Genomic DNA, 25,531 nt, shown 5'->3' on the forward strand with positions numbered 1-25,531 from the left:
AATGGGTTGAGAACCACGGCCTTAGGCCCTGAGCTTGCAATGAATGCGGAGGCTCAGCAGGGGCCTTCCCACACAGAGCTCATTTCAGGATCAGGTCTTTATTGCATATCTGTGTGATCTTTCTGTTGTGACCCTTGTCCTTCCTTGCCTGCCCTTGTCCATGGTGTTGCCGGCTTAGGTCATGCTACAAAAGAGAACTGTGCAGGTGGACCCCTGCACGCCCACAGAGCCCCATTGCCTCCAGCGGGGCTCCACGCAGGAGCAGGGATCAGCCCATGCAGTTCTCCTTGCAGGATTGTGTGCTCTCTAGAACAGGAGGCATGTCTTTGCTCGCTTTGGGAGCTGCCTAGCGCTCCTCCAGGTGCTTGACGTATCATTAAAAAAAAAAAAATTAGTCATCGTAATGATGCTTTTTAAAACGCATGTCTTGTTTTCTCTCACAACAATGCCCTGACGTGAGCCTTTGGCAACTGAGATGTCATCCCAAATATCCTTAAACTGAGTGGGGGCTAGACTGTCACGCTAGATTTCAGGATATTTGCAGCCAGAAAGCTTCGCTTTCTTCAAAACCATCTGGAATCTCAAAGACAAGAAGATCAGAGCCGAGTGGGGGTACTTTCCCTCCATATTTTCAGACATGAAAGTTGCTGGTTCTTTAAAAAGCTTTTCCTTAAACGGATGATGTGGCCCTAGTGGCCATTAGTTGCCTGAAGTGGCCCTGGTTTCCGTTTTTCTTGTCATATTTGCACCATGGCTGGTGAAGTTTGATGGGGAGGAAGGGGGAGGGTTTCAGGAAAGACCCGCTTCAGTGGGGCACCAGGGCCGCAGGCCTGCAAGCTGGGGGTCAGAAGGCTGCCAGACAAGCACAGATCTCTCATGCCGTTAACTCTGGTCACTACGCAAGCTCAATAAAGATCTCTTTCCTACAAGTCTGCCTGGCAATTGCATCTTCAATGCTAATGAAAGAGTTTGCAGGTTTCCCCTCCCCCCCGCCATGAAGTTACTAAGAACATGGTCACGGATGAACCTTTGGGTGTGCGTCTGGAGTTAGATTATTAGGTAATAAGAAAAGGAGTACGAGTGGCACCTTAGAGACTAACCCATTTATTTGAGCATAAGCTTTCGTGAGCTACAGCTCACTTCATCGGATACATTCAGTGGAAAGTACAGTGAGGAGATTTATATACACACACAACATGAAAAAAATGGGTGTTATCATGCACACTGAATGCATCCGATGAAGTGAGCTGTAGCTCACGAAAGCTTATGCTCAAATAAATGGGTTAGTCTCTAAGGTGCCACTAGTCCTCCTTTTCTTTTTGCGAATACCGACTAACACGGCTGCTACTCTGAAACCTATTATTAGGTAATGCAGCTCTGGCTTGTTTTTCCACCGTACTGAGACCGGCGGGCTCCAATGGAAAAGGAAAAGGAGGACTTGTGGCACCTTAGAGACTCACAAATTTATTTGAGCCTAAGCTTTCGTGCTGTCATTATGGAAAAGGGAAGCACGACACAGCCTGTCCTCTGCAACCCTAGATGGTGCTGTCCTGCTGCTGTCGGGCTGTCTCGCCTCTCGGGTGCCCTGCCTTGCTGTCTCTGATTTCCCCTTCCTTGGTGGCGAGGTGAGTCAGCCAAGCCTGAAGATTTAGGAAGAGGAGAAAGCAGAGACAGACAGCTGTCCTGAGAAGGTAGGCAGAGGACCCTGCCCCCCCCCCCATCAGAGGTTCGCTGTGCCATCTGGGTGGGGGGAAAGGGGGAGAGACACGATTCACAGATGCATAAAGCAAGAGCCAGCTGCCTCTGTGCGTCCCAGTGTAGCCAGAGGCCAGCTGGGCTCGTGATCATGCCAAGGCTGCAGTGGCAGCCGGGTCCCCGGGCAGCCTAGGCCCTGTGATCATAGAATCATAGACTCTCAGGGTGGGAAGGGACCTCAGGAGGGCATCTAGTCCGACCCCCTGCTCAAAGCTGGACCAATCCCTAATTTTTGCCCCAGCTCCCTAAATGGCCCCTCAAGGATTGAACTCACAACCCCTGGGTTTAGCAGGCCAATGCTCAAACCACTGAGCTCCCCCTCCCCAGCCTTGCGGAATGCCCAGCCCCCTGGGCCTTCTTGCCCACGTTCACTTTAACAGCCGCTCTTCAGCTTCGGCAGGATTTTAGGTGGTGGGTTCGTTCCCGGGCCGAAAACTCCCGAAGGAGCGTGTGCGTGCGTAGGCCACGGGGGTTCAGCCGGATATACTGCCGGGGGCGCTCCAGCACGGCTCACAGAACGGGGAGAAGGGGGCTGGTGAGAGGGAAAAGACCGAGTGGATCACGGAGTGCCTTGTTCTAGCTGCTTTCCTGGCCCCTGGCCTGGTAGCATGTGAGCCCCAAAACCATTGATGGAGGAAGGGGAGAAGGGCCCGCCTTTGGTAGATGGGGAACCGGAGTACAGAGAAGTGAAGAGACTCACCCAAGGTCACCCAGGACGTCTGTGGCAGAGCTGGGAACTGAACCCCAATCTCCTGAGCCTTAGCCCAGTGCCAGACCTTTCCTGTCTTCCCTTCTGCCCCCTACCTGTGCAGGGTTTGGGCTCGAATTTCTCCCAACCCCCTCATCTGGTTGTGAAAACCATTTTACCATCCCCCCGGCCACATGTACCTCGCAATTCACTCACCGGTCCCTGAACTGCAGCTTCCTCTGGGGAGGAGGGTGGCAACCCCGCAGCACAACTTTGGGTAGAGGGGGGAGTTTGGGCCAGGGGCCCCAGGAAAGTCCTGCCTCTTACCAGAAGTGTCCCAAGGAATTGTTAAATGCTCCCACAGATGGGAGCTCAGCCTGGGAGCAATGAGGGGACCTTCAAGGACTGACCATGCTGGGATGCAAAGCCGGGGTTCCAGAGAGATTAGGGGATGAAACCTGCGATTCGGACCCCTCATTATTCCTTCCAGCCTAATGTAATGCTAGGTTTGCCCCTTGCATCAGCCCTGGGCAGTGACCCATTGGGCTTGTGTCCCAGCCACCATCTGTGGAAGGGGCCCATTAGTGTCACTTCAGGGTCACGTGCCCCAGCGGCCCCCCAGCCCAAGGAGTAAGAGACCAGGTTCGGTGCAGGGGGTGGCTGAGCTGACCTCTGGCATCCCCTTCCAGCCCTAGGCTTCCAGGGTTCTCCCTCTCCCGGGGCAGCGCCGAGCGCTGAGCACTGGGGAGACTGGGCAGGGCCCAGGAAACCTTGCGAGCTCCAGCCCACGTGGCCTTGCCCAGTTGACTTGACTTTGAGAAGACGTCTTCCTCCAGCTCCAACGTCCCACTCTTCGGTCCCCAGGAAAGAGACCCCAGATGGGGAAGAGCTGCAAGGTGGTGGTTTGCGGCCAAGCCTCAGTCGGGAAAACGTCGATCTTGGAGCAGGTCCTCTATGGGAACCATGTGGTTGGTAAGTGTGGGGGCAGGGCGGGTGACCAGCAAGGGGGCGTCCTGCAGCCCCCCTCATTCTTGGCTTTTTGTAAAGACCAACCCCCTGACAATAACAAATCAGTGCCTAGCCCAGCTGTTGACGAGAGACCCTACAATAACAAATGAGCATCAACCGCCCAGCGGTCCAGAACAAACTCTAGTGGAACTGCCCTGCCCTCTGCAACTAACGTGGATGAGTGTCAGCACATGATGGAGGCAGAGAGGGTGGTGCAGTGAGAGACCGGGGATGGGGACAGGCGGGTTTGGCTGCCAGTGTCCCAGGTGGGGAGAATAAATCGAAAAATACCTGGAGATGCCATCTCCAGCAGCTCCTTTCTACAGGCTGTTTTCCCCAGCAGGGCTGCTCTACCCACAGATGCGGGAGACCTGAATGAGCAAGGAGCAGAGTATGAGACTGGCCTGGGCAAGGAGCTGTTATGATGTGGTAGTACCTAGGGGCTCCAGGCAAGCTTGGGGCACCATTGTGCCAGGCTCTGCCCCAAACAGCTCCCAGTCTGAACAGAGCAGACAAAGGCCAGGAGGGGAAACTGAGGCACAGGGAAGGGGAGGGACTTGCCCACGGGCACTCAGCCGGTCAGTGGCAGAGGCAGCCGTAGAACACAGTCCTCCCGACGCCCAGTCCAGTGGAACAGTGTGAGGATGCTCCTGCCGCAGTCCTCCGTCACGGCAGACTCCGCAGCCCAGCTCCCCACGTTACCCCACGCCCGCCCGCCTCCCTGCAGGTTCCGAGATGATAGAAACCCAGGAGGACATCTACGTGGGCTCGATCGAGACGGACCGAGGGGTGCGGGAGCAGGTGCGGTTCTACGACACCCGGGGCCTGCGGGAGGGCGTGGAGCTCCCCAAACACTGTTTCTCCTGCACGGACGGCTACGTGCTGGTGTACGGCATCGACAGCAAGGAGTCCTTCCGGAGGGTGGAGCTGCTCAAGAAGGAAATCGACAAGTGCAAGGATAAGAAGGAGGTGAGGCATTGCTGCAGGGGCAGGTACAGAGGAGGCTTCCCCAGGCACTGGAGAGCGGGGCGGGCTGGGTATGGGGGATGGAGTCTCCTTCCCCGGAGCTCCCCATCCTGCCCAACTGGGCGAGCGCGTCCTTCTGGTGGCTTGTCAGTGTCCTGGAGGAAGTGAGTCGGGGGGTCCCCTCCCCGCCACCGGCTGCCCTCTTTCTTGGATACTCAGCACAGGGGCTGTGAGCAAACAGGCCATAGAGACCGAGCTGGGGGGGATGCAGCCAGCTGTGTGTGTGGGGGGGGGTGGCTTGAGGGGGGGTATTGCATTCTGCTCCTTGGAGTTCCCCTTTTCGTCAGAGGTGATTGGTCTCCAGCGCTGTCAGTCCGGCACCACATTCAAGGTCTCTCTGCTTTTTCTCCTCTCCTTGCCCTGCCCCTCCCCTCCCCCCGGATTTTTAAGTCAGCCAGCAAGTGGCTGAGTTTGCAAGTGCTCAGCCGGCGCTTGTGCTCACACCCTGACCTCTGTCGCTTTGCAAACTGGGGTTGGAAAGCCAATCAGTCCTCAGGGCACCAGCTGGCTCAGAGAGGGACTGCTCCTTGCCACCTACAGCCTTGCACGACTGGCCAGGCCTGCTTGAGCAGAAGGGAGGGAACACGGGCTGTTCGGTGTCGGCTGGGGGTGACAGCGGAGGGGAAGACACACGGGAGGGACCAGTGGTCTGATCCGGTTTGGCAAATCCCAAATCCCCTTATTTCCTCCTCGGAAAGACCCATGTAGCCTCTGCCCAAGCTCCAGCCACAGGGAACTGGACAGGACTCTCTGGAGCCCATCAGCTCTGCTGCTCAGCTGGCCACATGGGTGGGGGCGAAGGCTGGGCCAGGAGCCACACAGCCCAGCCCAAGTACAGCAGGGAATCTGGACGGAAGGCGCCAAAGGGAAAGAGACATTCACCAGAAAGACCGCAGTGCTGGGGGTGAAATCCGCAGCAGCCTTGTCCCTGGGCCTGCCCCAGGCTGCGGTGCCAGGCAGCCAGCCCTGAGTGTGCTCTGTGTGTATTCGTACAGGTCACCATTGTGGTTCTAGGCAACAAGTGCGACCTGCCGGAGCAGCGGCGCGTGGACCATGACGCGGCCCAGCACTGGGCCAAGGGCGAGAAGGTGAAGCTGTGGGAGGTGTCTGTGGCCGACCGCCGGACGCTGATCGAGCCTTTCACCTACCTGGCCAGCAAGATGACGCAGCCGCAGAGCAAGTCCGCCTTCCCGCTGAGCCGCAAGAACAAGGGCAGCGGTTCCATGGACGGCTGAAGGCCTGGCCTCCCCTCCCCCCGCCACCTTGCTCCCACGGCGCATCCACCCTCTCCTGAGCTCTGGGGTGTTGGCACGAAGCCTGGTGAAGGGAGGTGCCGAGTGGGTGGCGGGGGCTTGGCCCCTGGCTGCACCAGGCAGCATGGCGAGGACCCAGTGCCAGGGATGGTCGCTGGGGGCAGTGAGGACATCTGGCCCATCCCTGCTGCCTGGAAGGGGAGGGCAGCCTTGGGCGGCTGGTCTGAACTCGGGATTCGCCCAGACCGTGCCCCGGGAGCCCTGCGAACAGGCAGCTACTGGCCTGGTCTCTGCTCCCAAACCACAGGTGAGACAGAGCCCTTGGCAAACACACTCCTTGCCTTGGCAGGGGGCTGCGTGGGCAGCAGGAGGCCTGCAAAGGCCTCACGGGCTCCAAACTCCATTTGGCCCATTGTAACCCTTGCCCTGAACCTGGAGGGGAGCGTTCCCTCCACAAGAAGATGGTGGCACTACGTAGCTCCTTCCTCCCCCCGTGCCGCAGAATGCCCTGGCCTGGCTCCCCGAAGTTCCTTCCTCCAGGCTGGTGCTGGAGCCGCTGCCCAGCCGGAAGGTGGGCTCTGAGTCCCCGGCTGTGGAGCCCTTGGGCTCCTGAACTAGTCCCTTGAGTACGCTGGAGCTGGAGCTACAGGCGAGGGGTGAAGGCGCTCATCGTCCAGGCCTCTTCGCCCACCAACAGGCACCTGCAGCTGGGAAGGTGGAGGGGGGCTCCAAGATTGCTGGGCTCTTAGCCCCATGCATGCGGCACTCACTCCCTGGGGGCTCCGTAGCTGCCTCCCTGAAGATCGTGGGGAGCAAGGACTGCCCTGGGTCCCTGCAGAACCTTCACTGTCTGCTGGGCTCCTAGGCCCCCCGTCCCCCTCAGCTCTTTAACTGCACCTGGCCCCTCTGCAGCAGCAGAATTGGGGAGCTCGGGTGAGGCCAGGCCGAGCAGAGCTTGGGTTTAGGTTCATTAAGCTCATTAGAGCCTCGTCAGTGTCCAAGCACGTCAGAGCTTTCCCATGCTGTGATCCCAGGCCGAAGGCCAGGCCAAGCCATGGTTTCAGGGTTGCGCCCCTGCCCCTGATCCCGCTACGGCCTGAGCTGAAGACCCCAGCGGGGGGAGCTCAATGCAGAAGCCTGGGCGTGGGCCAGCCGCTAGAGGGAGGCCACACACCAGCCATTTGCATTGCTCGTTAGGCGGGTGCAGCTCAGCTCAGCCTCGTTGCTGAGGAGCAGCTGGCCCCTGGGAGACACGTTTCCGCCCTGTGGCTCTGTTGGGCTGACGCTCTTTGGACGGAACTGGGGTGGGGCTGCCGAGGTGGCCTCAGCAGGCCATTAAAATGGTCAGTTGGCCAAGAACCAAGGGGGTTAATTTTAGATGGTCCCCGAGATTCTCCTTGGCCAGAAATCTGGGATGGGAGGGAATGTGCTTTGGCTGCTGTGGGGCACGACTGGGGCTCGCTGGGGTGTCCTGGATTAGCTCACCCTGCAGCAGGGCACGTTCTGGCTAGCGTTTCTTTTTTTAATGATTGCATGGATGTAATCTCATGTTAGAGGCATGACATGCCTCCTGGTCAGCAAGCGCCGTCAATAAACTCAGCTCAGCTGCTTTCGGAGCGGGTGTGCTTCCTGGGAACACGGCTGGCTGGTGACATGGCACTACGACCGGGGCCTAGCGAGGGCCGCCTGCGGCCGAGTAGCTCCCAGGCCCTGTTACACACTAACAATTTGTTATTGGTCCAGCCTTGCATTGAAAACTACAGGAAAAGCTTGAGCCAGGCCATCCTTTGGCTGGGGATGTGGCTGGTTTTCCCCAGCTGCTGGCTACAGGGTGAACGATCCTTTGGCAATCCGTCGTGGCGGATGTGTTCCGATTTCCACCTCCGCAGGCTCCAACCTCACGGTCCCAACTAAAGATGGCGCGCGAAAGTCCAGGAGCATTTATACAGGTTCCTTTTATTTACTGAGTAACACAAGAAAGCAATGAGATTCGATTATCAAAATAGTTTCCTTTCCCCCCCCAACGGTTATAGTACATCAAAAAATATACACTGGACAGTACAGAGGGTGGTGGGGGGGGGTACTGGCCAAGTCCCTAGAGGCTGTTTATTTTGTTTGCTTTTTAGTTGTGAAAATCAAACATTGTTCACATCACGCCAAGGGTATTTACAGAGGGGCACACGTCAGCGCCAGGGCCTGTGACCTACCACAGCGTATGCGAACTCAGAGGCGGTAACTGCTTTGGCTAGCGCAGGGGGCAGCGTGCGGGGGTCCGGAGGTGAGGGAGACGGTAGAGTGCTCTGAAGCAGCCCGTTGCAGGATGGATGTGACGGGAAGGAATGGCTTTCAAGGGGTTAAAGTGCGAAGTGTCCTCGTGTATCATGAGCCCGCCGCTGGGCTGAGGGCAGGTTTGACTCTGGGGAAAGCGACCGGAGTCTCTCAGGGTGGAGTGGGGGCCGTGGCTAAAGCTTTGTGCTTCCTGAATTCCTAAAACGACCACTGCACAAGAGACAGCAGGTGCTGCGGCCCCGCGGAGGAGACTGGAGCTGGATGGTGGCGGGAGGGAGCGAACCCAACTAGAGGCAGATGGAGGAGAGGCTGCTGCGGGGCTGGACAGCCGGCGCCAGGGCAAGTCCCAGGTTACCTGGGGGCTGATGGCATTAGGGGATGACCGGCATCACACAGAGGTGTCCAGATCCCTCCCTCTCCCCATCTAAAGCTTCGTGAGGGGCCGGGTTGCCCAGTGGCATCCCACCACCAGCCCCCGCCCCCGCAATGGGATTTATGAAAGGGGCTCCTGTGATCTGGGGGGGGTCTAGCCCCCACCGGGGCTCCGTTCCCTTGTGGACGCCTAGCGGAGGATTCGCCCACCCTGAGGCTGTAAGGGATGGAGCTGGTCCCCTACAGCTGGCTGGCACTGGGGGTTATTGCAAAGCTCCGTAGGACACATTTAAACCCCCCAAAAAGAACCCCCCAAGGTTTCACCTTCAGGTGCCCAGAAAAACTGGCATCAAAATGTGCCCCTCCCCCCAGCCCCAGGGCTGGCTCTCCCAGTTCTCAGCCCCAAGGCCTGACTGGTTTACCCCAGGCAGGCCAGTCTATCCTGCACCAGCTCCACGCACGCCCAAGCGGGGAGGGGGAGAACAGTCTCCCCGGCATATCTCACGTGTTGAGAGCTGCCATGTCCCCCTGTAGTGCGCTCCTGTAATACGCTGTCCGAGCTCTTAGCACAGCCCCCTCTAGTGGGCTGGGCCTATAGGGGATAACAACCCACTACTACTGCCCGTTCAAGCGGTAGGAATCTGCATTGTGGTGCTGTCGGCCCCAGGTCAAACCCCGCTGGTGACCACGCCAAGGGGGAGGGGGTTGTGGGACAGCACCATCAGGCCTTGCACTGGGGACCTCCAGCACTGAAAGCACAATGCTCCGGCTTGAGCTATAACCGACCCACCTCCTCTGTGGATCGGGGACATGAAACACACAGACCCGTATTGCCCAAAGCACCCAGGGACTGCCCCTGAGCTCTGGGGAAGTGACAATCTCACGGCCCCATGGTGTTTGGAAACCGTGTTCAGCCTCCAGTGGTGGGGGGTTTTTCGGGGGAGCGGCAGGATCCTCCCTGTGCTGCCCAAACGCCTCCTGCCACACAGCTGGTGTGTTCAAGTTCAGTCATCGGACAGGTGTGCTTGTGCGTGGGGACTGCGAGCTGCCCAAATCGGAGGGCAGCTCCGCTGGGGGCCCACAGCCTGTGCAGTGGGGAGCAGGGGGCTCTCTCACAGAGGTGCGTGGTTCAGTTTCTGCTCCGACCAACATTCCTCGCTGTGCAGACAGAGCGGGCACCGCCGCTGGACGCAGCCCGGCTACCACGACGACGGGCTGCTCCGTTCGGATTTGCATAGATCGGGACGGGGGGTCACTCCGGCACAAGGTCCGTGCGGGTCGCAACCTTCCTGCATATTTCTATTTACAGCGCGCTACGGAGCCCAGAGCGGCTCGGTGACTGTTCAGACCAGGTCCTCGCGCCGTCTTTTAACACAGCGAAAAACAAACCCATTGCTCCCGTAACGCCTAGCGTGGGCCCTGGAGCCCCACGGTCTGCAAGCTGCACTCAGAATATAAGAGGGACAACGCCACGGGCTTGTTAAACGAACCTGCTCTTTGATTCTGGGCTGTCGGGCTGAACGAACAGGGAATCCTCCCAGTTTCCTTGGAAGCTCCTAGTTTCAAGGGGGCTGGGTGACTGGATTGTGTCTGCTGGCCTGTTAACAGTAGGAATGCTTTGCAGCTCTCCAAGGAAAGGCGCTATGGAAGGACAACATGCTTTATGAACCTTCACTCAGCCTCCCTGCGAGGTAGGGACAGAGCTATCCCCTGCTTAATTGGGGGAAACTGAGGCACTAAGAGGTGAAGCACCGTGGTGCAAGGGAGTGAATGGCAGAGTTGGGAATAGATGCCAAGGAGAAGGGCCGTTCTCTAACCAGTTGACTCCAGGCCTTAGCTGAACTGGTAATGGAACCCAGGTGTCCTGATTCATCACGTCCTGTTCTTACACCCTGTCCCAGGTCTGGGAGGAGAATCCAGAAGTCCTGTTGTTTAACCACTTGACCTGTGGTTTTCAACCTGTGGTCCACGGACCCCTGGGGATCCTCAGACTATATCTCATTTCCAAAGGGGTCCGCAAATTAAAAAAAGGTTAAAAACCACTGCTCTAGACAAACACTCCTATCCAATTTGAGTGGCCCTCCGCTGCACTTCCGTCATTGGATGATAATGTGTTTTCTGAAGTGAGCAGCAAAGGGGTCTCTGCTGCCAAGGAGCCCCGGGGTTCAACTGTTTGTTCTATGGGAAAACGCTGTCCCTGTTTGCCGGTGTCTGTTTTTGTTAATTTTCCCTCTGGATTTCCTGCTGCTGAAATGGACCCGACCAGAGGAGCTGGAGAGTAACACTCCCTGCATCCTCAGATCCAGGATGGCTCAGGCAGTAGGAAGGGCAATCTTCCACCACGCGGCTCTCTGCCTACGTGCCTCATGTCCCACGCAGGGCTTAGGCTGTGTCCTCCCTGCTACAGGTGGAATTTGTGCTGGGGAGGTTTCTCCCACTGGAAACTGGCCTGAGATCCACCACAGACTCCTTCCAGCAGGGCCTATGATCTGGGGGTCGCCAGGAACCTGGGCTGGCTCTGAACCAGCAAGTCTGAGAGAAAGGCCCTCCCTTTCCAGAGGGTCAGCCAGGCCCCTTCCCTGGTTTGGTTTAAATGAATCACTGGGAAGGGGATGAATGAAAAACTCACTAGCCAAAGAGGGGCACCCGCTGGCCATGGGCATCAATGGGCCTGGGGGATCCTGGCACTGTCCCTTTAACTGAATCCAATCAAACCAGACATGGAGCTGTGTTTTTGGAGAGCTACTGAGTGGGTGGCAGAACCGACTGGGGCACTGGGCGTGGGTAACGGGGGCACAGCCAGGCCTGGCAGAGCAGTCAGATGGGGAATCTCCTAGCCCAGTGAGAACCCGCTGGGAGTGAAAGAACCCCCCTGACCGCCGATCAACGGTTACAAAGAATCATTTGCCTTCAATCGGAACAGAGCCCTGTCCAGTAGTGCTGCCCCTTGCTGCATAGCTCCCCGGGCTCTTCGCCACGTCCGGGAGAGACGGAGCCTTGGAGGGCGCGAGGCTCTAGTAGGGCGCGAAGACGATGGGGCCGGGCGTGGTGCGGACGTGGCCTGGCGGGGTTCGGAAGAGCGCTGGTCCAAGGAGCGGGGCCTGGAAGAGGGCGGTGGCTGGTCTGAGGGTGAGTGGGCCAGGCATGGCGCACATGGCTGCCGTGGTGAGGGGGCTCGGGAGGAAGCGGGTGGCCAAGGTTTTGGTGAGGTGCTTCTGCAAAGCCAGCTTGGACTGTAGGAGGGGGAGAGAGAGAGAGAAAAAGAGACAAAGCACGTGAACCACTTGGTGCAGGAGGGGAGAGATCCTGGCATCGCCGGCTCTGCGGGGGAGTGGAGCAGCCAGCCCTGGGCTCAGGGTTAGTCTGATAACAGGCATGTGGGCACGGAGACAGGGGTCCAATAGTCACCCAGTTTCTATTTCATAGGAACTGCCCCAGGGGATCAGACCAAGGACTCTTCTAGTCCAGAGCCTGCACCTTCAGAGGAATCCAGCTAGGCTCCTGACCTCAATGATATCATGTGGACATGAGTTCCATAGGCCAGTCATTCATTGTGTGTCGGAGGGAGGCATATTTCTAGGTCTCAGTTTTGAATCTTCTGGCTTTCAGTGGATCCTGGACTTGGTCTTTGGGCCAGACGAATGCAGACCACTAACCCCAACCCAGAATCCATCCACAATGGTGACTCTGGGGACTCAACTTGAGCCTCCATCCTACGTTTCCTACATAGTAGAGAGAGCCACGAAGCTTGCACCTGTGCAGGGAGGTTCACAGCTGATAGCCAGAGGCCTTTCTCACAGATCTACTCTAGCTTCCCCTTTGAAGTTCATGGCAGGGATCCTTGGGTGGGGCTGTTGGCCTGGGCTATCCAGGAGGTCAGAGTATTACACAATCCTAATTGTTCCCTCTGGCCTTAAACCCCTGTCCATCTAGGTAGCTATTTCCTTTAATACTGAGGTGGGAATCCATCGGGTCAAGGAGCCGCCAGTATCAGGTTTGTCCTTGAAAGGACTTGACATGCGGCCGCAGGATACCTCCAAAAGCATTTCATCCTGTCTCCCTGCGCAGACAGGATACTGCTGATCTGGGAGACCAGGAAACTATGGAGCACTTTGCGTCCTAGGAAGATGCTGAGAATTCTTCCCGGATCTCAGTGACCCCTGATGCGCCGGAGTTCAAGTGTCCCAGGTTTTGTTTCCAGCCAGGGGTCGGTGTGCACTTGGAATTACTCCTCTCCCCACTCAGGCCCTGTCTCCCCACCAAAGCAACCCTTCTAAAGCCATTTGTCAAGAACTGATCTGGTGGCAGCTCACAGGGCAGACAGGCCAGGACTGGTCTTAAAGCAGCTAATCAGCTGGGAGTAGGGGGCTCGAGAATGGCTCTGTACAAAACTATTAGTAAGTGTTAGCAGAACCCTTTTCTGTATATGGCATCAGAGCACAGCACCGATGCGGCCAGGGAGTCTGGGCTTGAACCTACCTGAGAAATGACCATCAAAGCATCAATTTCCCCCCTCGGGACAGGAAGCAGAAAACAAGGCCCAGCATAGCCGATTGTTAGCGCTATGTCACTGGGACAGGACTAGCCGCGGCTGCACTGCAGACCAGACTCGTGACTCTGTGAACGAACCCTGGAACTTGGCATGAGCTGAACAAAAACACTGCCAACCCCAAGCATTTAAAAATTGTGAGTCAGCCCCCCTAGAAACCATGGGATTCAGGTAAATATCATCCTCTTTTAAAAATAAAAAACACTGAGTTCTTCTTCTTTGCTTTGTGGTATCAGAGACTGTAAGAATCTCCCTTCCAACCTTCCCTCCACATTCACGAGGGCTAGAAACTCACTGTTTTGTTCAATGAAAGCTGAGATTCTGACATAATCAGAGGACTCCTGGAGCTGGGGCTTTGAAAACAGAAACCACCACATATCACAGGCCTCGTGATAAAATCCCATGAGCTGACAAACAGTGTGAGCAACATTTCAGACAGGCACCATGGCCAGAGGGCTTCTGGGAGACAGATACCTTCAGAATACTCACTGCGAGGACAGCGTTCTTCTGGAGCTTGTTGAACGGGCTGTATTTTGGCTTGGGTGGCTTCCCAGCAAGCCTGTCTCTGTGTCTCCTGCTGCTCACATGCTGCAGATGGAAAACAGAGTCACACACGCGGACAGCAAACAAACCCACTGCATGCGAAGTGACCCTGCAAAGCCACGCTCTCCGCCTGGGAATTCAGCTCGCTCGCGGTAATTACGAAATGCAGCCTTTGCTTCAGTCTCTAGGGTTCTGGAATTTGCATGTATGTATAACGATGGTCCTTGTTTGATCATCTGCAGGAACGGAACCCGAGACCTCTGGAGCGAAGAGCATCAGTCGTTAGTGGTTGAGCTCCACAATCGAGTCCCTTAGCTTGCAGCCAGTAGCAAATATACATGGAAATAAACCTCTGTGCACGGTCTAGTCACGAGAGGTGAAGAGATGGTTCGCATGGGGCATTTGTGTTCCACGGAAGACCCCTGCTCCCAGAATGGCTTTTCTCAATACCTTGGGCCCTGGGTTACCCACCTGGCAGCTTCTTTCTGAACAAGGCACTACTGAATATACATACATTGACTTATCTGGAGCTGTGCCAGGCACCTATTTCACTCCATCGTCTGATCCCTGCGTCTCTCCATCTCCTAATCCCCAGCCACCCAGCCCCTCCACCCCGGCTCTGCAAACCTCATGAAAACAGCAAGTGTTGTTCTCTTCCCCTGGAGGGGAGGAGCAACCGGGCCCAGGCAAAGGGATTCGTCGCCCCCCCACTGCACCACAGAACTGCGCTTTGCAAGGTGCCATCTGCAGTGGGGGCTTTTTTCTGGGGGATCTGGGAGCGCACGGATCATCCTGCCAAGCGACCCCCTAAGGATGTTTTGGGGGGCTGTGGGGCAGGACCCTCCCCACCCCCTGGCACTCATGAAAACCTCAGGGGCTTGGGTGCTGAGACTGACCCCGTGCCCCTGCCCAGCGAGGGGAGAGGCCAAGGAGAAAGCCCCCCCCTCCCCGCAGGTGGGAGAGCTGGAGGTATCACCTGTTTGAGCTGGGTCTCCGAGTTGACGTAGATCTCGCACACTTGGCAACGGAATGCCTTGTTCTGGATGTGGACGCTGCCCTTGTTGCCAATTCTTTTGGACTTGTGCCCCGCCCTGGGGATGACCTTGCCCCGGCCCCGCCGCATCTGGGTGGTCTGACCCTCCAGCATAGACTTGTGCTTGGCCCCTGGATGGCAGAGGAAAAACGACAGACCCTCAGCAAAGGGATCACGCGGCCCGCGTTTGGATTAAGACACCGCTGAAAAACGCAGTATTCCGGAGGAGGCGCAAGACGCATTTGGAAATCTTGCTGCTTGCGGCGTTACTCATGTAAGACTCTCCCCACCCCACCCGCTCTCCCTGTACGGACTGAGGAACATAGACCCCTGCTACAGGACTAACTCCCCTCGCTGGTAGCAGTGGTAGGCTGTTCCCCTCCATGGACTCGATTCTAGAGGGGGACGCCAGACTCTTTGCCAGGGTGTTATACAGTGGGTGAGTGCTGGGGGAACACAACGACCAGAAGTGTCGCACTCCACTATTCTGGCTCCCCCAAAAGTGCCAGACCGGCCTCTCAGAGCGTGCCGGTAGGACTCGAGCTCTGGTGTTACATTAGCGCCATCTCATGTGGTTAATTTAATCAATCGTAGGGGTTTTCCACCCGCTGGGAAGCTGTTATTTCTGTCCTGCTCATTGTTCAGATTTAGTTTCCTGCTTCTAGTCACTTTCTGGCAGGCAGCCGGCAGTGTTTGTCACTACTATTTGCATTCAATTAGCAGGTACTGGCCCCAGCTGACACTGGGGCCCCAATACACGTAGTGAGAGATGGCCCTTGGCTTGAAGAGTTTACAGACTAAATAATCACAACAGACACGGGGTGGGAGGGGAAACTGAGGCACGGAGCAGGAAAGGGGCTTGCACAAGGTCACACAATGGGTCGGTGACTGAGCCAGGATAGGAGTCGGGTCTCCTGACTCTGAAGCCCAGTGGCTCGCAGCACTTAGCTGGCGGCTGCCAGGGAAAGCACAAACAATCCCTGTTCTCAGAGCTCGGACGTTTGTCCCTTAATGAGAAATCCACCCATTAGACATCACCCAGGAGCAGAACTTCAGAGCAAGCTAGTAAAACAGCTGCCAAAGCCCAGAATCCGAACCTCCCGTGTGATGTTCCACGGCCAAGCTCAGAGCAAAACCTCTAGGGCCAGTTTATAATCCCTGACAGTATAAGAGTCTGAACTGGAATTGCTGGAGGATCTGGCTCTAAGGGAGGTCTAGGAGCCAGAGGAAATTGTCTCTTGGGCTCTCCTCCCTGCACAAGGGCATCTCTCTGCCCCCTGTGCCTTGCAGCCTGACACCTGGTGCCCAGCATGTGGTGTCAGAGTCACTATGAGCAGAGGTCGTTTCTGGGATCTCTCGCTCCCCCAGGTGTCGGCGGTCACAGCGCTGGCTAGCTCAGCATTCCTTCCCGGGCCCAATCTCTGAGCCATTAGGCAAAGCTCTCGCATCCTCCTGGGGCTCAGGTTCTGGACAGAAGCACTGAGCCTGCTTTGATCTTGGGCATGTGTAATAGGAGAAGACGGGGCTGGCTTTGAAGGGGATGATTCCAGGCCCCAAAGAGACTGGGTCTCTGCTGAGTGTCCTCTGCGTGACGTCCACCAGCCTGCGGTCTGAGCTCTCCCTCACGCTAGACTAAGGGCTTCACCGGCCTTCAGACACCGCATGCTGCAGGTTTTACATAAAACAGGAGATCTGCCAAGAGCTCAAGAGCTGGCGGGACTAAAAAATCAGAACCGGGGGGGGGGGGGGGGGAGTGAGCCAAGCTCAGCAATGCTCCCAGAGGGGAGAGGAATGTAAGATCTACACAGAGTGATTCCTAACTCGGGCTAGCTCCAGGGGGCTCCTACTGGCTCGGCCCAGGGTGCGTGTGTGACTCCCGGCTGCAGCTGGGACCAGCTCAGCACGGCCCCGGGGCAGGCAACCCCTGTCTCTTTTCAGCTCTGCCCTTTCGGCTGACCGGGTACAGCTGCCACGGACTGAGCTAGTGGGACCTGGCTCCAAGCAGGCGAGGCCTGCGCATGCAGAAAGCACAGGTCTGGCCCCAGAATGGGCTGGGCTGTGTGGACATGCCTGCTCCAGAGGCAGGGCTGCTCAGTAGCTCTTCTGTCAAGGCCTTCCCTCACAGATCTCAAAGCGCTTTACCGAAAAGGGCAGTACCATTACCCCATGTTATGGGTGGGGAAACTGAGGCACAGAGTAGGCCTTGTCCAAGGTCAGAGCTGGGAACAGAACCCTATCCAATACCCTCACCACTCGGCCACGCTGCCTCTTTGCAGGCAGTGATTTCTATTCCAGAACGATTTCTCAGCAGATCCTGCACATTCCATGTCTCCCCCGGCAGCATTTCCCCCCTTCCCCTACGTTTCTAGAGTTCCAGAGAGGCATCGTAGAAACCCTCGACCGGGACTTTTTATTTATTGCTCAAGCAGCGAAAACTGACTCAACCGAAGGGCATGCTGGCTTGCTCTCAAGACCTTCCCTATGTGGTTTCCCCAGTCTCGGAGGCTTGCTGGATGTCTCAGCCAGTCCAGCTAGTTGCCAGAGAATATCCCTCCACAAAGAGCTTTGGCAAAACTGCACTTTCAAGCATTTACTAGGGCGCATCACGGAGTGTGTCGGCATTAACTGTGGCCTAGGGAGGTACATGGAAGTGGCTGTCAGTAGCCTAGCAGAGGAGCAATGCCCAAGGTCACAGAGTAGGTCAGTGGTAGAATCAGGGATAGAGCCCAGGAGTCCTGACTCCCATTCCCCCGCTTTCTCTAGGCACTCTGCACACCCCACTCAGAGCTGGGAAGAGAACCCAGGAATCCTAGCTCCCAGTTTCCCCTGCTCAAACCCCTATAAAGACCATGTTCAGCCATCTGGAGTGGGGTAAACCTTAGGGAGTGCGAATCCTTTCAGAGAGACCCCCCCATAAACAACTGAAATGAAATAAACAGGAAAGCAACTCCCCACCTTTTTTTACTGTTAAGCTCCCAACTAGGAACCTGACACTCCACTGACTCTGTGCCCGGCTTCTCTGCTATAGCAGTAAAAAAAACCCTGAACATTTTGTTTGTTGGTTGGTTCTTTTTCCTCAAATCAGCTCCTACATTTGTAAGCTGAGCTGACAAAAGCAAAAGGACATGTCTGCAGCTAAGCTGAGCCACTGTCCTTAGCTGACCTTCCTGCTCCTGAGCACTGCCATGGCAGAATCTGGCTGTGTTTCAGAGGGTTCGCTGGGCTGGACGATTTAATTTCCAACTTTCACTGAATTTGGGGGCCCCTCTCTTTTAAACCCAGGTGTAGTTCTTTGTTTTTTCTATTTCGTTTGCAGGGTAGTTGTTTCTAAGCATCACATGAAGAAAAATTTCAGAGAGGTGCATGGAGCTGCAGGGGATTCAAAAGCCACTAGGTGTCACCATTGCTACAGAGGAGTGCAGCTGTGAAGGAACAAACCAACACTCGCTGGCTACCCCAGTAAATGTGATCTTATTCCGCGTTATTTTTCAACCCCAAGTAATTCTAGAGATTAGACAGGGTCACTGATGGCAGCCCCCAAACTAGCAGCATGGCTAGGTCTGTTGCCACTCTTCTGCATTCGGAAAGAGGCTAATTTGCCGTATGCCAACTGGAAAGCTGCATGCCTAATGCTGTGTGTGTCTATCCGCAGCTCTCAGCCTCCCACATACTAGAGCAGAAAGGAACATTATAACAGGGCTTATTTTTCACATTCAAATTGCTTTACAGGCGTTAACTAATTACTGCTCACAGCCCCCGACCTGTGCCCCAGGTGGGTGATAATTGCTCCTAAATTGAGGCACAAGAAGCTTTTGCTAATGTTGGAATCATGCTTCTTCCGCAGGCAATGTTTTATTATTGTTTGTATTACTGCAGCCCCTCAGAGCCCAGGCACGGATCAGGAATCCATTGCACTAGGGGTGGGACAAACACAGGACCAAAAGCTTGTCCCTGCCCCCCAGAATGTACAATCCTCCCCAGCTTCACGGAGTCGTGGTCTTTTCTGATGTGCATAATTTGCAAACACAAAAATGTGAGCAAGTGTCTGGTTTGGGTGGGGGAGGGGAAGAAATGGAGGGGGGGATTTTCAAAAGCCCCTACTAGACTTAGGAGCCAAAGTTCTATTTTCAAAAGTGGCTTAGACACTTTGGAGCCCAAGTCACTTCGGAAAATTAACTTACAGGAAAACGACTCTGGAGTATCAAATATCCTCCAATTACTTGATTAACCGTATCTGAAAATGTCTTTAATTAAGTGACATGAACAACAGGAGAGCGTTCGACCTTGCTAAAATCCACCCCTGCAGGCATGAGCTAGATATACCAACACCACTATCTGCAAAGCACCTTAATTTACCCCTTCTAATTAAAGCAATATTAATTACCCCTCACGATTCCCCTGCAAGGTTTGTATGGCTCTGTTTGTACAGTTTACAGTTGAGTCACAGAGGTAAATGACTTGCTTGAGGTCACACTGTCAGTCAGTGGCAGAATCAAGTACAGAATCTAGGAGTGCTCTGGTCCAACCACTAGACCACATTCCCCTCCCAGAGCCAGGCATAGAACCCAGGAGTCCTAGCTCTCAGTCCCCCTTGTTCTAACCATTAAACCCAGGAGTTCTGACTTCCAGTCTCCCCTGGTCTAACCACCGGGCTGTACTTCCTCACACAGCTCAGAAGAGAACCCAGGAGTCCTTAAGCTATGGGAAAGTATCGCCACAGGGCCCTCGCTAGCACGGGGCACATGGGAGGCCAGGGCACGGCCTAGTGGCTGAGTCCCTTACCTGTGTTATGAGCCTCCAGCTGGGATGCCGAGTTCACCGTCACTTTGCAGGTGGGGCAGTAGAGGTGCTGCTTGCTTTTCTTCCCTTCCTTTTCTCGGTCAGGGGCTGAGCCGACGCTGCTGCTCGATTCAGTGGCTGGCGTCTCAGCTCCCGGCGCTGGCAAAGAGGCCACACTGGCGGCATCCGAAGGGCCCTCTGACAGCTCCGAAACAGGCGGGGAGACCAGGGCTGGGACGCTGCCGGACAGCTCGGCTGAGGACTCCTCCGAGGTGGGCGTCAGCATGAGGCTGCTACGCTCAGCGTCCGGCTCCTTCAGCCCCAGGAGGCCGTTGGCTTGAACTAGCAAAAGAGACAGAAGGGAAAGTTTTCCTTTCTTGAAAAGAATTCCTGGCTTCCAAAGAGCGACGAGGCCCCCGCCCCACCATGACATCACAGCCATGCTCTGGTCCTGCCTCACGGATCCTGATTTACCCAGGGCCTTTCCCATTAGCGCTTTTTATCTGCGGCTCATCAGAACCGGCCGCGGCATAAAAGCCATGATTAGCTCCAATCCCTCCTTGGCTCCAGGGAGAGACACTTGTTCTATCGGCCTCTTCCCTCCAACACGAAAGGAAGAGCCCTAGTGGGATAACTCAGCTGTTATCTGGCATGCTGAGTTCAAGCAGGAGCAGCAAATGCATCCTTTGCTACAGCAGCTATCTCTGGTTCAAAAAGCCACCCTTTGAATCAGATCAAACGGGGTGCGTTGCTTTGTGCCTCAACAGAAAGGTACAATGGGACCCTCGCCAGCTTCTTTGCAAGCAAGTGAAATCGGTGCTTTCCTGAGATCATAATTAATTTCTCCTGGGTGCAGGTGAAAGCTGCTCTGAAGAAAGGCCGCCTGTCTGTCAAGTGACTATTAGAGAGAGAAGGTGGGGGAGGTCAGAGCTTTTATTGGACCAACTTCTGTTGATGCGAGAGAAGCTTTTGCGTTTACACAGAGCTCTTCCTCAGCTCCATGTGTCTCCCCTCAACCAAAGATGGGAAGGGATGAATGTTTCTCTCCTGGTGATTAGCTGGGGACCAGCTATTGCAGAGGCAAACGAGTGCTCCTAGAACCTTCCCTCTTGTATTTATTTGCCAGTAGCACCGGGAGGCCACAGCTGAGACTGGGCCACTTTGTGCGAAGTGCAGCTCAGACCCCCTGTGCAGGGCAGGCCCTGCCATGAAGAGTTTACAGTCCTGGCCCCAGACTCAGAACAGCGTCCAAGTCAACGGGATTTAAGTGCTTCACTGAGTGGGGATTCTTTGTTGAATCGGGGCCTAAACTGACGTAGTGACAAAGGCAGCAGTGTTTATAGACGGGCCTGCAGCCTAGAGAGACTCACCCGGCATCACACAGGAGCCAGGAACTGAACCCACATCATCAGAGTCCAAACCAGTGCCTTCATCTCGAGTCCAGCCTTTGTCTCCAACAGACGATTAGCTCTCCCTGTCTTGTACTCCCATCACCTTCTCTGTTCCCACCCTCCACCTGCATCTTCTCCCTGTTCGGACTCTGGGGCACGTACTGTCTCTTTCTTCACATCTGTACTGCATCCAGCACCACGGGACCTGATCCTCAGCTGGGTGCTACCACGAACAACAACACGGAGTACACGGAGCCCAGCTGGGCTGTTTCTACTGCTCCAATTCATGGACAGGAAAGCGATCTCGACACTCAGGCACCAGGAGGGAAGAAAGTGCCACTTGCTCTGGCCATCCTTGCAGTGGGTGCATTTATGACCTGGAGTTTATTGCATTACTAATCAGGACCCTCTTTAGCCTGATTAGCCCCTAACAATCAATGGCTTCCCAGAGCGAGGCCACTGTAAATAACTGGCACCGGTTCAGGGCTTAATCAGCCCTTCATGATGTCTGAGGAAGGCCAGGTAATTAACAATAGAGTTGTCAGTTACGATGACAGACCCCCCCTTTTAAAGGCTGATCTGGGCCTTTCCCCCTTTGTCTGCTCATTTGCAACCCTTATTCTCACCCTTCCGGCTAAGATGGGGGAGGGATGAGCGAAATGTGTGACACATCCGCAGTGGGGGACACTGACTGGAGCCGGCCCCTGGCCTACTGCAGTAGAGATTGTGGTATATATCGCCAGGCCACCAGCTGGGTGACAATCAGCGCTGCGAGTGGGGAGGGGGTTTGGGCTTAGGGTGATTCTACACCGCACCTGGAGGTGTCACTTCTGGCATGGACAGATGTACACACGCTAGATCCAGCTAGTGCGCTGAAGACAGCTGGGCTGGCTGCCCGAACACAGACCCAGAGCCTTGGGCAGGCTGGTACTTGGGGGGCCTAGCTTGTGCCCCCATGGCTACCCTGCTACATTTAGCACACTAGAGTCATGGCTAGCGGGCATAGGGCTACCCGGCTCACAGTCACACCCCCAGCAGCAGTGTAGATGGCCCCACAGGTGCCCCCAAGGGGCAGGCCGGGACACAGACACCAGTGGACCGGGAGCCAGACTGCTGTCCCAGCTCCCCACATACAGGGGTCACAGCTAATGACCCAGGCAAACCAGTCTCCAAGCAAGGAGGAGCCCTGCAGCCTGTTCCCAACCCTGTTGGCCTCCTGCTTGCTCATGGTGCTGTCAGTCGCCAGGCAGATGTTGTTTCTGACCCATGCCAGCATGATGTTAATTGATATCTGGAGAGCAGCGCAGTTCCTTATCGAGCTACGTGAAGAGTATCATGCTGCTGTTCGTCCCAGGGGAATTATTACTGCAGGGGATGCACAGACTCGGCCACCTCCTACTCCCTAAGAGCAACTGTTTGGTACAAGCTGACGGCCGAGAGCCAGGGGTGCAGGAAATCCCCTTTCTGGTGTCCGGGGCCAGGGAGGGCGGCTATGGCCATACCTGTGCTGTGGGGATCCCCGCTGACGTCCAGGGTGGCAGGGAAGTCTGCTGGGATGTCCCGGCTGGTGGCCACTGCTGTTTTCTGTTTGTTCTTCACAGCTTCTATGGCTTTGAGTCTCCGGGCGTGTTTGTGGCCTTTGTAATGCGCCTCCGCCTGGTTCTAGGGAAGGGACCAGGGAGAGGTCAAGTCAGAGCACACGCAATGCTGCAACAATGTACGAAGGGACAGACAGACAGACAGACAGGGCTGGGGAGGAGGGGGATGAAGGAAAGGAAAGGCTGCTCTGAGACCAACAGCAAGGATCCCTTGTTCTTCTGCAGCTCAGGAGCCTTAACGCGCTTTGCAAACGTCTAATTAGAGCCATTTTATCTCTGTAGGTAGGTGAGCCCCCGTCTAATTAGAAGTTTGTTAGGGGAGAGAAAAGAACAGCAAAGAGAAAAAATACAACCTCGGTCTCTGGTGCAGTCTCTCTTCTGGAGAAACCCAGGCCCAGCACCCGCTCTGATCAGCCACTCCAAGACCTGGCAAACTCGTACCAGCATCAGGCTGTCTAAGGCATTGCATTTAGCTGCCTCTCCCTGGTCACAAGTTTACACCAGACTCTCATGAGACAGAAGGAAAAAGGAGAGGGAGATGAAAGAGTAGCATAAAGTAGGGAAGGAAAAAGTCACACTGGGGGTGTGGGTGAGGGTTTCTCTCCTGGTGATTAGCTGGGGAACAGCTAATTGCAGAGGCAAACGAGTGTTCCTAGAACCTTCCCTCTTGTATTTATTTGCCAGTAGCACTGGGAGGCCGCAGCTGAGACTGGGCCACTTAGTGTGAAGTGCAGCTCAGACCCCCTGTGCAGGGCAGGACCTGCCATGAAGAGTTTACAGTCCTGGCCCCAGACTCAGAACAGCATCCAAGTCAACGGGATTTAAGTGCTTCACTGAGTGGGGATTCTTTGTTGAATCGGGGCCTAAACCGACGTAGTGACGAAGCATCTGTGGCTGAGTGCGGGCTGCCCAGCGGGGCTTATGGGAAGGCAGCTGGGCATGTCTGTCTGCCTTTAGGCGGCCCAGGTGCACTGGACCCTGCCCCCTCTTCAAGGGGCCAGTCACCATGTGATAAGGTGATCCTCTTTCTCCAGTCCCATGCCTCATTTGCATAGATACACAGAGTTGAAGACCACAAGGGACCACTGCGATGGGCTGGTTTGGCCTCCTGCACATCACAGGCCATTACATTTCACCCAGTTCCCCCTGCATTGAACCAAGTAACGTGTATTTGACTAAAGCATCTGCTAGAAAGGTGCCAGTCCGGATCTGCAAACCCCTGGAGACAGGGAACTCACCACTGCGGGGACGTTGTTCCAACTGGTTAAAAGATGGTACCGAATTCCTAACTGGAATTTGTCTGGCTCCAGCTCCCAGCCTGTGGTCTGGTCTGCCTTTCTTGGCTAGACTCAAGAGCTCTGTAGAACCTGGCGTTTGCTCCTGGGAAGCTCCTTACACACTGATCCAGTCACCTCTCAATCTGCATATGCTAAACAGATTGACCACCTGGCTTTTATCCATTGAGCTGCTCCTCACGGGGGCTCAGGAGGAAGGGGAGCTGGCTGCTGGTGCAGTGCAGCTTAGACCGAGCATCTCTCCAAACCTCAGGCTCTGGACAGTCCTTCGGGATACCTAACCTGCTCCAGATGAGCCCAGCCTAGTCCCCGCCCGCGCGGGCTCCCTCTGCCCCTGGGGGTGGTGTCTGTGCTCAGGGAGAGTCCATTAACCCATGGCTGGATCCTGTGCTGGCCGTAATATCTCCACCCAGCCCGGCCTCAGCTTCCACTCCAATCCTCCCACTCCGGCCAGGTTCCCAGGACGGGCCAGCCCGTTTGGGGGCTGGCGGTTTGAGGCGCAGCCCAGAGGCAAGTGGATTTCAAGGGACCCCCATGGAGCTCTGGGTTTCTGGATGAGCCCATGGTGTAAACCTGAAACCCAAAGCAAGTCCCGGGAGGCATGGGGGGGGGGAGATTTCCTATGGAGCACTGTGACATAGAACTGCAGAGAGGACAGGGACACACACAGCATGGTCTAGGGGCAGGGCACTGGGCTCTATTCTCAGCTCTGTCCCTGACCCTGACCTGCTGTGTGACTCTTCCCCTAGCTGTGTTGCTGTTTCCCCGCCCAACCACCCTTGTGTCTGGCTTGTTGATTTAGACCCTGAGCAATTTGGGGCAGGAGTCTTCAGGTGCTACCATGATACAAACTAGTGAATAAATAACACCAGCCGACTCAGCCCTGCCCAGTCCGACCCAAACGGAGCCCAGGGGCAGAGCCAGCCGCCTGGGATGGACATAGATGTGAGTGACTACAGGTGGAGAAGGAGGATCTGTTACATCTGCGGGTGCCGACCAGCATCTGCTGCCAGAAGAACACGGTGCCCTGAAATCATTTGGCCTCCCCAGAGCCAGAGACCTCCACCAAGGTGAGATTTTGGGGGGGAGTGTGTTGCAAAGCTCTGGTTTCAGCCTTTCATTGAATTGCTTTGCATACAAATCGATCCAAGCCGAGGTATCATTTTGCTTCAACATCGCTGCATTGCAAGGCTGAGATAAGGGCTCTTTGCTGATTAAATGAGCCAAGTCACTTTCAAAAGACGCTTTCAGGCAAAATGTCTGACTTCAGAAACACACAATAAATTTCCTGCTGTTAGGAAAAAAACATTCGCGGGTAGGACACATCTCCCATTGTAACCTAACAGGCCTCTAACATGCAATTTCCATTCACCGTCTTCTTTCTCCCAGTGAACATTGAATAATGAAGTGCACAGCAGTGGGTGCATGCCTGCACGGTCCTGATAAAAACATACACAAAAGATAATAGCCCTAAACATTTGTGTCCTTAGCAGTTGGGGACAAGGCAGTGTTGTCACCAAAAGCAACCACAATTTAGCAATTTATGGAAACTAAATCCCAAAAGAATCAAGACACTGTAGCAGAGCAAGGCAGGTTAAGTTGCCTGGCAATTCTGGACGCCAATTTAGGCTGCTAGAACTTACAAGGTAGAACCAGACCCTCCAATCCCCCCTTTAAGGGGAGAGAAATGAGGGTGTCCGAATTCAGAATCGATGGCAGGATACGTGGATGAAAACCCACCAGGCTCACACCAGGAAGCAAATACGAAGATGCTCCATCAGGTAACGGAATTTGGTCAGGGCTGAGTTGGAGTTTAACTAGGGCTCCCAGCGCTTTGCCATCCTGTGCAGAAATCGAACCAGCGTTACAGCGTAAACTGCGAGGTGATTTCACTCCAGATGTGGCCTTGGCGAGAAGGGGTGGGAAGGGCAGGAGAGTACGCGTGTGAGTGA

At 55.5% G+C, this 25,531-nt stretch overlaps 2 protein-coding genes across 13 annotated transcripts in view; one reads left to right on the forward strand and one right to left on the reverse strand.

The window, feature by feature from the left end:
* Nucleotides 1-1,613: 1,613 nt before the first annotated feature.
* Nucleotides 1,614-7,339, forward strand: NKIRAS2 (NFKB inhibitor interacting Ras like 2). 3 transcript variants are annotated; one of them, XM_073326293.1, is made up of 4 exons: nucleotides 1,614-1,691; nucleotides 3,308-3,415; nucleotides 4,179-4,420; nucleotides 5,473-7,339. In XM_073326293.1, the coding sequence occupies exons 2-4, from the start codon at nucleotides 3,322-3,324 to the stop codon at nucleotides 5,710-5,712; spliced, it is 576 nt and encodes a 191-aa protein (XP_073182394.1). In that variant the 5' UTR covers nucleotides 1,614-1,691; nucleotides 3,308-3,321; the 3' UTR covers nucleotides 5,713-7,339. The 3 variants fall into 3 exon arrangements, with proteins under 3 accessions (XP_073182394.1, XP_073182393.1, XP_073182392.1); XM_073326292.1 differs by having other exon boundaries at nucleotides 1,623-1,691; nucleotides 3,133-3,415; XM_073326291.1 differs by having other exon boundaries at nucleotides 1,623-1,691; nucleotides 3,280-3,415.
* A 326-nt stretch (nucleotides 7,340-7,665) lies between these two features.
* Nucleotides 7,666-25,531, reverse strand: part of LOC140904058 (zinc finger protein 385C-like) — a 194,697-nt gene continuing 176,831 nt past the window's right edge. For 9 of the 10 annotated variants that reach the window (XM_073326284.1, XM_073326277.1, XM_073326288.1 and 6 more), the window contains 5 exons: nucleotides 22,189-22,348; nucleotides 19,299-19,637; nucleotides 14,460-14,647; nucleotides 13,415-13,528; nucleotides 7,666-11,624 (listed from right to left, as the gene is read on the reverse strand). In XM_073326284.1, coding sequence (XP_073182385.1) covers nucleotides 11,406-11,624; nucleotides 13,415-13,528; nucleotides 14,460-14,647; nucleotides 19,299-19,637; nucleotides 22,189-22,348 — 1,020 coding nt within the window. In that variant the 3' untranslated portion in view covers nucleotides 7,666-11,405. The remainder of the gene's footprint in view (nucleotides 11,625-13,414; nucleotides 13,529-14,459; nucleotides 14,648-19,298; nucleotides 19,638-22,188; nucleotides 22,349-25,531) is intronic. The other variant, XM_073326279.1, reaches the window with a different exon arrangement.

Source organism: Lepidochelys kempii, chromosome 27 (assembly GCF_965140265.1).
Source record: "Lepidochelys kempii isolate rLepKem1 chromosome 27, rLepKem1.hap2, whole genome shotgun sequence".
Classification (NCBI taxonomy): Eukaryota; Metazoa; Chordata; order Testudines; family Cheloniidae; genus Lepidochelys; species Lepidochelys kempii.

What these genes read in the sequence shown, in the direction of transcription:
- NKIRAS2 (XM_073326293.1), top strand. Translation starts at nt 3,322, where the DNA reads ATGGGGAAGAGCTGCAAGGTGGTGGTTTGCGGCCAAGCCTCAGTCGGG. An exon ending in CTATGGGAACCATGTGGTTG is followed by an intron (nt 3,416 to 4,178) that starts GTAAGTGTGGGG and finishes GCCTCCCTGCAG; the next exon opens with GTTCCGAGATGATAGAAACC. An exon ending in AGTGCAAGGATAAGAAGGAG is followed by an intron (nt 4,421 to 5,472) that starts GTGAGGCATTGC and finishes GTATTCGTACAG; the next exon opens with GTCACCATTGTGGTTCTAGG.